The 12550-nt window shown below is 38.9% G+C and overlaps 2 protein-coding genes across 4 annotated transcripts in view; one reads left to right on the forward strand and one right to left on the reverse strand.

The window, feature by feature from the left end:
- Positions 1 to 12550, forward strand: part of LOC141400922 (A-type potassium channel modulatory protein KCNIP1) — a 195241-nt gene that overhangs the window by 155233 nt on the left and 27458 nt on the right. For all 3 annotated transcript variants that reach the window (XM_073980621.1, XM_073980630.1, XM_073980637.1), the window contains one exon: positions 8230 to 9328. In XM_073980621.1, the coding sequence (XP_073836722.1) occupies positions 9173 to 9328 (156 nt within the window). In that variant the 5' untranslated portion in view covers positions 8230 to 9172. The remainder of the gene's footprint in view (positions 1 to 8229; positions 9329 to 12550) is intronic.
- LOC141389833 (uncharacterized) lies at positions 5107 to 6299 on the reverse strand. Its single transcript, XM_073962039.1, has 3 exons — positions 6024 to 6299; positions 5319 to 5928; positions 5107 to 5222 (listed from the first exon to the last, which is right to left on the reverse strand). The coding sequence occupies exons 1-3, from the start codon at positions 6297 to 6299 to the stop codon at positions 5107 to 5109; spliced, it is 1002 nt and encodes a 333-aa protein (XP_073818140.1).

The raw sequence follows: 12550 nt of genomic DNA on the forward strand, positions 1-12550 counted from the left end.
GAATACCTCTAAGAGGTCTTCTATCAATAGAAGACCCTCAGGAGGCCATCTATTAATAGAAGGTTCTTAGGAGGTCTGCTATTAACAGAAAATCCTTAAGGGGTCAGCCATCAATAGAAAACCATTAGGAGGTATTTTATGAATAGAAGACCCTAAGGAGGCCTGTTATTAATAGAAGACCCTCAGGAAGCCATCTATTAATAGAAGGTTCTTAGGAGCTCTGCTATCAATAGAAAACCCTTAGGGGGTCAGCCATTAATAGAATCTTCTTAAGCCGTCTATCAATTGAATACCCTTAGGAGGTATTTTATGAATAAAAGACCCCAAGGAAGTCTGTTATTAATAGAATAGCCTCAGGAGGCCATCTATCAATAGAAGGATCTTAGGAGCTCTGCTATCAATAGAAAACCCTTAAGGGGTCAGCCATCAATAGAAGATCCATAGGACATCTGCTATCAATAGAATACCCTTAGGAGGTATTTTATGAATAGAAGACCCTAAGGAAACCTGTTATTAATAAAATACCCCCAGGAGGCCATCTATCAATAGAAGGTTCGTAGGAGCTCTGCTATCAATAGAAACCCCCTTAGGGGGTCAGTCATCAATAGAAGATCCTTAGGAGGTCTGTTATCAATAGATGATGCTACTTCCGTTGATAGAATACCCTTAGTATGCCTGCTATCAATAGATGACCTTTAGAAGGTCTGCTACCTTTTGAGGACCCTTACGAGATATTCTTTCAATAGAAGACTCTTATTAGGTCTGGTGTCACTAAAGACCCTTCGAAAGTATTCTGTCAATAAAAAATCCCTAGAAGGTCTTCTTTCCTTAGCAGACGCTGAGCAAGTCTGTTATCAATATATGGCTCTAAGAAGGTCTTCTGGCAATATTTTTCATTTATTCATCCAAAAATGTGTTTACAAAAAGTAGTGGTATGAGTTTTATCTATAGATATTGCAGCATATAACTAATTTACAAAACAATTTAAATCCTTATAATTTTATAATATATGGTTTAAGGAAAAATGGGAAAACCTTATTTTAATATCTTAAATTATATATGGTCATACATTGGTAGAAAACAACATTATCTGTTAGAGAACTATTTATAAAATAACAACTGCACAGATAATAAGTTTTCTGTTTGGTAAATTTCAAATAAATACTATTGCAACTATATACTAATTCATATCTGTGCATTCTCTTATTATAGGATAATTCGAGATTAAAACGTTAGCAAAGAAATTTTCATTTTGTTTACTTATGAACTCTTGAAATGTTTCATATCCAGTCTCATCGTGTAATATATGTGTACGATACCGCCATGGTTTGTTATAAATAATTGTTAGGCATTTGTTTTGTATAATTTGGAGTTTCTTTAGATGACATTTAGCTGACGTGAACCACACTTGAGATGCGTATGACATAATTGGGCGTATAACAGATTTGTATAATAAGTTCTTATTTGTAATGTCTAAATACGAACTACGATTTAGAAGAGGCCAGAGTGATCTGATCGCTGTCGTTGCTTTTGAACACACAAAATCAATGTGTTTTTGAAATTTTAATTTTTGTCTAGGACAACACCAAGATATTTTACGTGATCTAATACCGGAATAGTTTCATTACCAATAGAAAGGCTACGACGGGGGATTCTTTTCGGCGAATTATTAAAGGGGAAAATTGCAGCTTGAGTTTTGCCGTGATTAATTATACCCTCAGCCTTTAGGCTAAGGAGGGTATATACACTTTGATACGACGAAAATGTGCCCCATCGAAATAATGGTTTTAGACCCCAAGTATGTTTGGACGAAATGTGTTTCAGACAATTTTGAGTCGATCTAGCCATGTCCGTCCGTCTGTCTGTCCTGCTGGCTGGAGCGCACGATATCTCTCGAACGGATGAACCGATTCGGTTCAAATTTTGGCTTTCGTAATATTTTGCCCAAACTTTGTTTAAGTTCGAAGATGACCTACATCGGTCCACTCCTTCCGGTACCTCCCCCACAAAATTTCGGAAATGTTCGGAAAGTTTGTGCGCACGATAACTCTTGAAGGGAGTGACCGATTTGGTCCACACTTTGTGTAGCGTAAACTTTCTACCAGAGTAATATGAGGTTCCAATATGGTCTCAATAGGTCCACTCCTTCGGGTACCTCCCACACAAAATTTCGTAAAAGTTCAGTTTAGGGCCATCTCTCGAATCGCCTTGATTTTTGTTTTAGCAAGTTGTATTCACTGCCCTCCATACGACGGTACAAGTTTCATCAGGGGCAAGTCCACACTTCCGCAGAAAATAACCTGAAAGTTGCAAAAAACCCCTATGACACAGTGTGAGGTGGTTGGAGCCAAAGATAACTCTCGAACGGATCTGCCGATTCGGTCCAAAATATGGCCTTAGTAATATTTTGTCCAAACATAGTTTAAGTTTGAAGATAAACCATATTGGTCCACTCCTTCAGGTACCTCCCCCACAAAAGTTCAAAAATGTTCGGAAAAATTGTTCGTACGGTATCTCTTGAAGGGAGTGGCCGAATTGGTCTATACTTTACACATCCTAATATATCTACCAGATATAGATCAGGTTCAAATATGGACTATATTTGTCCACTCCATCCGGTACCTCACACACAAAATTTCGGATAAGTTCACTTTATGACCTAATATCGAATCACTTTGATTTGTGCTGAAGCAACTTACATTCGCTGCCTCAATTACGATGGTAAAAGTTTTTTAGGGGCAAGTCCATACTTCTTGAGCAAACAGCCCGTATAGTGTAAAAACCCCCTATGGCACCATATGTTGTGGCTGGACATCCACTTCCATAACGGTCAATGTCGATCCATTCCTTTTAGTATCTCCTCCGCAAAACTTTTGATCTTTAATCCTAATCAACATTTTTGTCGGTTCAAATGGCCAAAATTTTTAAAACCCCCTAAATACATACGTATTTTGGAAAAAAAAAATTGTTTCAATATACACAGGCTGAGGGTATATCTATGTCGGCAAAGCCGACTGATACTTTTTTACTTGTGAAATATTTTGTACAAGTGTCCAAACTTCGTTCCATCTTCTTAAGTAAGGCACTCGTGAGTTTGCTAGTTGATATCAATGCAGTATCGTCTGCGTAGTACGCTACGCTTGTTAGACGTGGTACCTTAAAGTCTGATGTGTAGATTATGTAAAGTAAGGGGGAAAGAATTGAGCCCTGCGGCAAACCAGATGGGATATTTTTCGTGGAAGAGGAAACTTGGTTTACTGCCACTTTAAAAGATCTGTTGGACAGATAATCTGCTATAGTTTTGCATAAATATTTGGGAAATTTCATTTTGTGAAGTTTATATATAAGACCTGTATGCCATATAGTATCAAATGCCTTTTCGATATCTAATAGGACTATTCCAGTTGAAAGCTTGTTTCGTCGGTTTGTTATGATTTTGTTTTTAATTCTACAAATTTAGTGAATTGTGCTATGACCTTCTTTAAAGCCAAACTGTTCTTTTGCTATAATGTTATTTCTTGAAGCAAACTCATTGAGTCGAGTGTGAATAAGTTTCTCGTAAATATTACCAAGATTGCTTAAGAGACTAATAGGGCGATAGCTCTTGGGATCTTTCCTAGATTTATTTGGCTTTGCTACGGCTATAATTTTAGCTTCCTTAAAATTGTTTGGAAAATAATTGTGAATTAAACAGGAGTTAAAAATCAGTACAAGCTTTTTAATAGCATTTACAGGTAGATTTTTAATTAGAATATTTGGTATATTGTCGAAACCGGGGGATTTTGAAATTTTAAGTTTCGCTATTATCGAATTTATTTCACTATATGTTATAAGACTTATGTTTTCATTGCATGATGGGTCTGATTTTAGTTTTGAAACCACACTGTTTATTTTCTGTTCAGAGGGATGACGATAATTTATTGTTAGTTCATGAGATCTGGCAAAATTTTCTGCAAGAACTTCTGCTTTTTCAAGATCTGACAATAGCTTTTTATTTTCCACTTCTAGTGCAGGAATTTTATTAGATCCCTTGCCCCTTAAATTTCTGCTGAGCTTCCAAAATTGTTTGTCTCCTGGTTTCATTTTAGCAAGGAAGTAAGACCATTTCCTGTTTCTTTCCTCGTTTATTCTCTGATTTATCTTCTTACTTAGAAATTTACAACATTGCTTGTAAAATATCTTTTCGTTTAAATTGATTGATCTTTGCTGTTTCCTCTTGAATTTATTTCTTTCACCTATGTATTTTGCAATGTCTCGGGGAAGATCGTAATGAGAATTATGGGAAACTAAGGGACTTGCACAACTGGTGGCTGCTGTAATAGTGCTAATAAAGGAGCTTAATCCAGCGTCTAAATCAGACCTAGTACAGTAATTTTGCGTTTGTATATCTCCCAATTACAGTTTTTCAAATTAAATCTTTGTGTGTCGATTGTTTTTATTGATTGACATGCTATAGTACAAACTATGGGTCTGTGGTCTGAAGGGAACATATAACCTAACGTTTCTACTTCTATGTCTAGATTAGAATTACTTAGGACTAGGTCAACAATTGATGGATTTCTGTCCATTTGGTGGGGGTGCAGCGTGGAAAGATCTGGACTATAAATCATAAAATTACGTTGCATGCATAGATTATGCAGGGAGGTGCCTGCAGAATTGCTAGAAGAACATTTCCATAATGAATGCTTGGCATTTAGGTCAGCAAGAATTATAAAATCTGCACTGTCAGACGTAAGTTGTGTAATATCATTTGCAAAATAAGGAGTGTATCTGGGAGAGTAAGCAGAAGTAATTCTTAGCTTACGATTATTGACCATTATTTCTACAGACACATTTTCGATAAATTTTGTTGTGGTTATTGGTAATAATTTGTGTTGTACGGTACGATGAATCAGAAGAGCTACTCCGCCTCCTTTAGATGTCGTTCGATCATTACGATAAATATAATAATTTTTACAATATGTCTTATGATTATGATTTAAAAAAGTTTCGTTCAATGAAGCTACATTCGCTTTTTGATTTTCTAATATGTTTTCGAATTGTTTAAAAAGACTATAGTTTGAAATTCCGTTGGAATTCAAATGAATTATTTTCAAATCTCTTAAGTTATTTAAAACCATAGGCATGTTTTAGAAGAGACATAATAACATGCATTTGTTCTGATTTTGTTTTGCATTGACTCAACTCGTCAATGGCGTTAGTAAATATATCGAACAACTCATCTATATTAAAGAGGTTGTTGTTATTATTGTTGTTGATGTTGTTGTTGTTGTTGCTGCTCAGCTGAGAAGCATAGGTGAAGTTATTATTAAACCTACTGTTACTGTTGTTAGAGTTGGAGGGGCCAGCCTGAGGTATGTCACGTGTGTGGTGTGCTTGTTGGTAGGCACGTGTATGATTTGACGATTCTCTCACAATATTCACAGTGGAATGATTTACAACATTTCTCTCTTGGTTTTTGTTCGTAGCTCTTGATCTGATTTCCAGGTATTGAGCGCGCATTGGACAATTAATGACGTTTGCCGAATGATCCGTACGTTCTTTTCCGAAGTTCTTGCAATTAAAGCAAGAGAAAACAGCTGGTTTTTTGTCGTTTATTTTGATTGGGCACTTCTCAGTGTGATGATTATTTGCACATATCATACATGCTGGTTGTCTGAAACAATGTTCACCCCCGTGGCCGAACATTAAACAGTTCCAACATTGCGTTGGTCGATCGCCCTTTTTTGGTCTTTGTTTCTTCCAAGTAACATAAACATCTCTTATTAAATCGACTTCTTTAAGGTGATTCGGTGAAAACTGTTTACGTAGAAACTGTACCTTGTACACTGCGTCATGGGCTGAGCTGAACTTAGTTGGTACCTCAATTACATTGGTAGGAGAAAGATTGTATGACTTAAGGTCATCAATTATGTTTTGTGGGTCCATCTTTGGGAGACCATGAAGATACGTAGTGAATAAACGGTTTCCCTTCTGATTGAAGGAATGAAAATCAATTTTGGCTTCAATTAATGATTTCTTACAGAAATATTTTTCAAACGTGGATGGGAAGATTTTTGTCCCAATTGAATTGCGTTTATATTTACAGTCTTACCAAGAATGTGTTGGATTTCATTGAGGGGGATAGCTTTGTCAGCTATAAGTGGGGGTGGTTTTGGTTCATTATCTTCAGATGCCAATTGAGACTCTTCATTTGTTTCCATATCATTTAGTTCGGAAAGAACACTGAATCTATTGATTTGAGATGTTGACGGACGATTAGACGTCGTAGTGCCGCCAAAGTTGATTGACGGTTTCATCTTTTTAAAAGGTCCAGATTTACTCCTCCGTTGACGGAAAGAGTTGGGCCAAGGGCCCATATTTTTGTTTATTAAGCTTCTGTCTATTATGTGATATCACTCACTAGCTGCAGTTCAGTGAAGATAATGTGAAATCGAATAGAATGAATGAAATGAATTAATGTGTTTACAGACTAAGTATTCTACACCGTTACTCGTAATCAACACGAAACTAATGCTTGCGACCGTTCAGTAGGAATGCTAGGTAAGAACTGTTCTGGCAATATACGACCTTAGGATGTCTGCTACTAATAGAAGATCCTTATGTCGTAGTCATTCAATTATAGAAGACCTTCAGGAGATCTTCTATGAATATAAGATTCCTAGGAGGTCTTCTTCACATAAGAGGCTCCTAGGAGTCCGTTAAGATGTGTGATGGTGCTTCGTAAGTCTCTTTCCTAAGGAAAGGGTGCTTCGTAAGTCTCTTTCCTAAGGAAAGGGTGCTTCGTAAGTCTCTTTCCTAAGGAAAGGGTGCTTCGTAAGTCTCTTCCCTAAGGAAAGGTTGCTTCGTAAGATCCTTTCCAAACTACTTTCATAAGCAACATCTTCAGGCCAATATCTGGGGATTTTTTACGACCACCATCAGGCCAATGTGCTTCGTAAAACCCATTCCAATCGAATGGCTGCTTCGTAAAACCCTTTCCAAAGGAAAGGCTGCTTCAAGACTCTTTCCAAAGGAAAGAGTGCTTCGTAAGAACCTTTTCAACCAACATTCATAAGCAGCATCTTCAGGCCAATATTTGGGGATTTTTTACGACCACCGTCAGACCAATGTTTGTGGATATTTGAAAGCCATCTTCAGGCCATTGCTCGTGGATTTTTAAAGACCTCCACTTGGCTATTTCTCGTGGATTTTTTAAGACTTTCATAAGGCCATTGCTCGTGGATTTTAAATACCTTCATAAGGCCAATGACCGAGGAATTTTAGAGACCTTTATAAGGCCGAGGAGTTTTAAAGACCATCTTCAGGACAATATTTTTGGTTTTTTACAGACCATATTTAGGGCAATGTTTGGGGATTTTCAAGCACCCTCTCCCGGCCAATGTTTGGGGATTTTCAATGAACAACCTTCAGACCAATGTTTCGGTATTTTTAAAGACAATTTGCAGGCCAATGTTTGCGGATTTTTAAAAACCATCTTCAGACCAATGTTTGGAGATTCTTAAGGATCTTGTTTAGGGCTAGGTTTGGGAGTTTTTAAAGACCATCTTCACGCCAAGGCTCGTGGATTTTTAAAGTCCTTCATAAGGCCATTGCTCGTGGATTTTTAAAGTCTTTCATAAGGCCATTGCTCGTGAATTTTTAAAGACCTTAATAAGGCCATTGCTCGTGAATTTTTAAAGACCTTAATAAGGCCAATGGCCGAGGATTTGTGCAGACCTTAATAAGGCCAATGGCCGAGGAGTTGTACAGACCTTAATAAGGCCAATGGCCGAGGAGTTGTACAGACCTTAATAAGGCCAATGGCCGAGGAGTGTTTAAAGACCCTCTTCACAGCAATTTTTTAAGGCCATCTTCAGGCCAAGGTTTAGGGATTTTTAAAGACCATATTCTGGCAAATGTTTGTGGATGTTTAAAGACCATCTTGTGCTTTAAAAATTATACAATAACTCTGACAAACCTTCACAAATCACATGTCATTTCTTGTTTGTCAAGTTAATTAACAAAATGCTAAAATTTTTCGGTTTGGTATTTCCCTTCGAAAACAGTTGAGTGGCAGGCAAAGGACACTTATTTGCATAGAAATGACCTTGTTGTTGTCGTTGGTCGTTCTGTTTTAGTTGTTTTTTTGCTTTTTTTTACCAAAATTAAATTGTTTTCAGTAATTTTATGCTTCACATTCTTTAACAAGTTTTTTCTTTTCATTTCTCTTTTTTTTTTTTTTTACAGAAAGTTTCCTGCACCGCACCACAGCCAATCACATGAAAAAGGAATTGTAACATTTACAAGGATAACAACAACAAAGAAACTCAAGAAGAAGAAGAAGAAAAATACTATAAACAGAAAACAAGAACACCGATGTAGAAATTAAAACAAAAACAACAAGTTAACAAAAGTTGTCTAACAAAAAACGGCAACAACAACAACAACAAACAGCCACCAAGCAACCAACCAACCGAAACTAAAAACCAAATACCAGAGCAGCTACCAGAAAAAAAAGAAAAAGAAAACCAAGTTAAACAACAACAAAAACATATACAAATACAATCATAGCTAAACCCCGCAAGGGAAAGGAGAAAAAAACACCATAGAAGTAGGATTTTTAAAAATAAAATTTAAATAAATAAAAAAAGAACACCCACACAACCACCACAACCAAGGAAGAACATTTATTTCCAAGGATGAATGCAAAGCCGAAAAGCAAATTACAAAACAAGCCAATAAATTTTAAGCATCGATAAATCAAAGATTAAAATCTGATATTTGCATTTGCCTGCATCGAGCGAATTTAAAGCAAAAAAGCCAAACACCACCAACTAAAAACAACAACAACAACACCAAATCAAACCAAAACTAAAGCCGCCAAAAACTTTTGAAACTAAGCTTCCTTTTTTTACAAAACAAACCAACAACAAAACTAACTACAATCCCACGCACTATCATCAACCTACAGAGGCCAGCACACACACACACACCCATCCTCTCTATGAGTCCTACAAACACATTTTTCAACTAAAAAAATTGAAAAAAAATCCAAAGGCGGAAAACGGAAGTGGACTAAATAAACCACAAGCAGCAAACTGCAACCACCAACATTGAGCAGCTCTTCCCCCACTCTCCTTCTCACTCTTTCTCAAACACTGTTTGAAACTGCATCAGCCAACTAGCAAAAATGGCTTCACCACCCGAAAGTCCCATCGAGGAGATTGTCTACGAATTAGAACAAACACGAGTGCCTAAACCAATACCAGTTGCCCTGGAGGATTTGTGCCGTCAAACAAAATTTACAAAACAGGAAATACGTGTTATGTATCGAGGATTTAAAACGGTAAGTTGAGTGGACGAGGACGACGACGACAATGATATATGGTTAATAACCGGCAAGTACTCAGAATGTAATTGTAATACACTTACATCTTTATTAGGCTCTCTTATTTAGGAACAAACAACCGAAGAAGTTGGTGTGGTTTACACATAGAAGGACATTTAGGACAAACACTTGGAGGTCATAATAGAAGACGTATTTATAAACGACCATAAGGACGTCTTTATAGACCACCTTAAAGACGTCTTGAAGGACGTCTTTATAGACGACCTGGAGGACGTCTTTATACACGACCTGGAGGACGTCTTTATTGACGACCTCAAGGACGACTTTATAGACGATCTGGAAAAGGTCTTAGGAAGCAAACACTAGGAAGCACCCTTTCCTCTGGAAAGGGTCTTAGGAAGCACCCTTTCCTCTGGAAAGGCTTTTAGGAAGCACCCTTTCCTCTGGAAAGGCTTTTAGGAAGCACCCTTTCCTCTGGAAAGGGTCTTAGGAAGCACCCTTTCCTCTGGAAAGGGTCTTAGGGAGCACTCTTTCCTCTGGAAAGGGTCTTATGAAGCGCCCTTTCCTCTGGAAAGGGTGTTAGGAAGCACCCTTTCCTCTGGAAGGGGTCTTATGAAGCGCCCTTTCCTCTGGAAAGGGTGTTAGGAAGCACCCTTTCTTTTGTAAAGGGTGCTAGGAAGCGCTCTTTCTTTGCAAAGGGTGTTAAGAAGCACCCTTTCCTTAGTAAATGGTGTTAGCAAGCACCTTTCCTTTGTAGGGGTCTTAGGAAGCAACGTTTCCTTTGGAAAGGGTCTACAGAGGCAACCTTTCCTTTGGAAAGGGTCTACAGAGGCAACCTTTCCTTTGGAAAGGTTCAACAAAGGCAACCTTTCCCCTGGAAAGGGTCTTAGGAAGCACACTTTTCTCTGGAAAGGGTCTAAGCAAGCACCCTTTTCTCTGGAAAGGGTCTAAGGAAGCACCCTTTTCTCTGGAAAGGGTCTTAAGAAACACCCTTTCCTTTGGAAAGGGTTTTAGGAAGCACACTTTTCTCTGGAAAGTGTTTTAGGAAGCACCCTTTCCTTTTTAAAGGGTGTTAGGAAGCACCCTTTCCTTTTAAAAGGGTGTTAGGAAGCACCCTTTCCTTTTAAAAGGGTGTTAGGAAGCACCCTTTCCTTTTAAAAGGGTGTTAGGAAGCACCCTTTCCTTTTTAAAGGGTTCTAGGAAGCACCCTTTCCTTTGTAAAGGGCGTTAGGAAGCACCCTTTTCTCTGGAAAGGGTTTTAGGAAGCACACTTTCCTCTGCAAAGGGTTTAAGGAAACACCCTTTTCTCTGGAAAGGGTTTTAGGAAGCAGCCTTTTCTCTGGAAAGGGTATTAGGAAGCACCCTTTCCTCTGGAAAGGGTCTTAGGAAGCACCCTTTCCTTTGTAAAGGGTTTTAGGATGCACCTTTCCTTTGTGAAGGGTTTTAGGAAGCACCCTTTCCTTTGTAAAGGGTGTTAGGAAGCACCCTTTCCTTTGTAAAGCTTGTTAGGAAGCACCCTTTTCTCTGGAAAGGGTCATAGGTAGCACCCTTTCCTCTGGAAAGGGTTTTAGGAAGCCCCCTTCCCACTGGAAAGGGTATTAGGAAGCACCCTTTCCTCTGGAAAGGGTCTTAGGAAGCACCCTTTCCTTTGTAAAGGGTCTTAGGAAGCACCCTTTCCTTTGTAAAGGGTGTTAGGAAGCACCCTTTCTTTGTAAAGGGTGTTAGGAATCACCCTTTCCTTGGTAAATGGTGTTAGGAAGCACCTTTCCTTTGTGGGGGTCTTAGAAGGCAACCTTTCTTTTCTAAAGGTTCTTACGAAGCTTTGGAAAGGGTCTACAAAGCACCCTTTTCTTTGGAAAGGGTCTTAGGAAGCACCCTTTTCTCTGGAAAGTGTCTTAGGAAGCACCCTTTCCTTTGTAATGGGTGTTAGGAATCACCCTTTCTTTTGTTAAGGGTGTTAGGAAGCACCCTTTCTTTTGTAAAGGGTCTTAGGAAGCACCCTTTCTTTTGTAAAGGGTGTTAGGAAGCACCCTTTCTTTTGTAAAGGGTGCTAGGAAGCGCCCTTTCTTTCCAAAGGGTGTTAGGAAGTACCCTTGCCTTAGTAAATGGTGTTAGGAAGCACCTTTCCTTTGTGGGGGTCTTAGGAAGCAACCTTTCTTTTCTAAATGTTCTTACGAAGCTTTGGAAAGGGTCTACAGAGGCAACCTTTCCTTTGGAAAGGGTCTACAGAGGCAACCTTTCCTCTGGAAAGGTTCAACAAAGGAAAGGGTCTTAGAAAGCACCCTTTCCCTTGGAAAGGGTCTTAGGAAGCACACTTTCCCCTTGAAAGAGTCTTAGGAAGCACCCTTTCCCCAGGAAAGGGTCTTAGGAAGCACCCTTTCCTCTGAAAAGGGTCTTAGGAAGCAACCTTTACTTTGGAAAGGGCCTTTGTAAGCACCCTTTACTTTGGAAAGGGTCTTTGGAAGCACCCTTTACTTTGGAAAGGGTCTTTGGAAGCACCCTTTACTTTGTAAAGGGTCTTTGGAAGCACCCTTTACTTTGTAAAGGGTCTTTGGAAGCACCCTTTACTTTGGAAAGGGTCTTTGGAAGCACCCTTTACTTTGGAAAGGGTCTTTGGAAGCACCCTTTACTTTGGAAAGGGTCTTTGGAAGCACCCTTTACTTTGGAAAGGGTCTTTGGAAGCACCCTTTACTTTGGAAAGGGTCTTTGGAAGCACCCTTTACTTTGGAAAGGGTCTTTGGAAGCACCCTTTACTTTGGAAAGGGTCTTTGGAAGCACCCTTTACTTTGGAAAGGGTCTTTGGAAGCACCCTTTACTTTGGAAAGGGTCTTTGGAAGCACCCTTTACTTTGGAAAGGGTCTTTGGAAGCACCCTTTACTTTGGAAAGGGTCTTTGGAAGCACCCTTTACTTTGGAAAGGGTCTTTGGAAGCACCCTTTACTTTGGAAAGGGTCTTTGGAAGCACCCTTTACTTTGGAAAGGGTCTTTGGAAGCACCCTTTACTTTGGAAAGGGTCTTTGGAAGCACCCTTTACTTTGGAAAGGGTCTTTGGAAGCACCCTTTACTTTGGAAAGGGTCTTTGGAAGCACCCTTTACTTTGGAAAGGGTCTTTGGAAGCACCCTTTACTTTGGAAAGGGTCTTTGGAAGCACCCTTTACTTTGGAAAGGGTCTTTGGAAGCACCCTTTACTTTGGAAAGGGTCTTTAGAAGCACCCTTTAC

This window comes from Musca autumnalis, unplaced genomic scaffold (genome assembly GCF_047663935.1).
Source record: "Musca autumnalis isolate F117 unplaced genomic scaffold, ASM4766393v1 scaffold_1, whole genome shotgun sequence".
In the NCBI taxonomy this organism is placed as follows: Eukaryota; Metazoa; Arthropoda; class Insecta; order Diptera; family Muscidae; genus Musca; species Musca autumnalis.

Excerpts from the sequence above, each read along its gene's own strand:
- LOC141389833 (XM_073962039.1), bottom strand. The coding sequence starts at position 6,299 with ATGAAACCGTCAATCAACTTTGGCGGCACTACGACGTCTAATCGTCCG. Across the intron at positions 5,929-6,023 it reads CACGTTTGAAAAATATTTCT|ATGGACCCACAAAACATAAT; the intron begins GTAAGAAATCAT and ends GGTCTCCCAAAG. Across the intron at positions 5,223-5,318 it reads CAACTCTAACAACAGTAACA|ATGAGTTGTTCGATATATTT; the intron begins GTAGGTTTAATA and ends TCTTTAATATAG.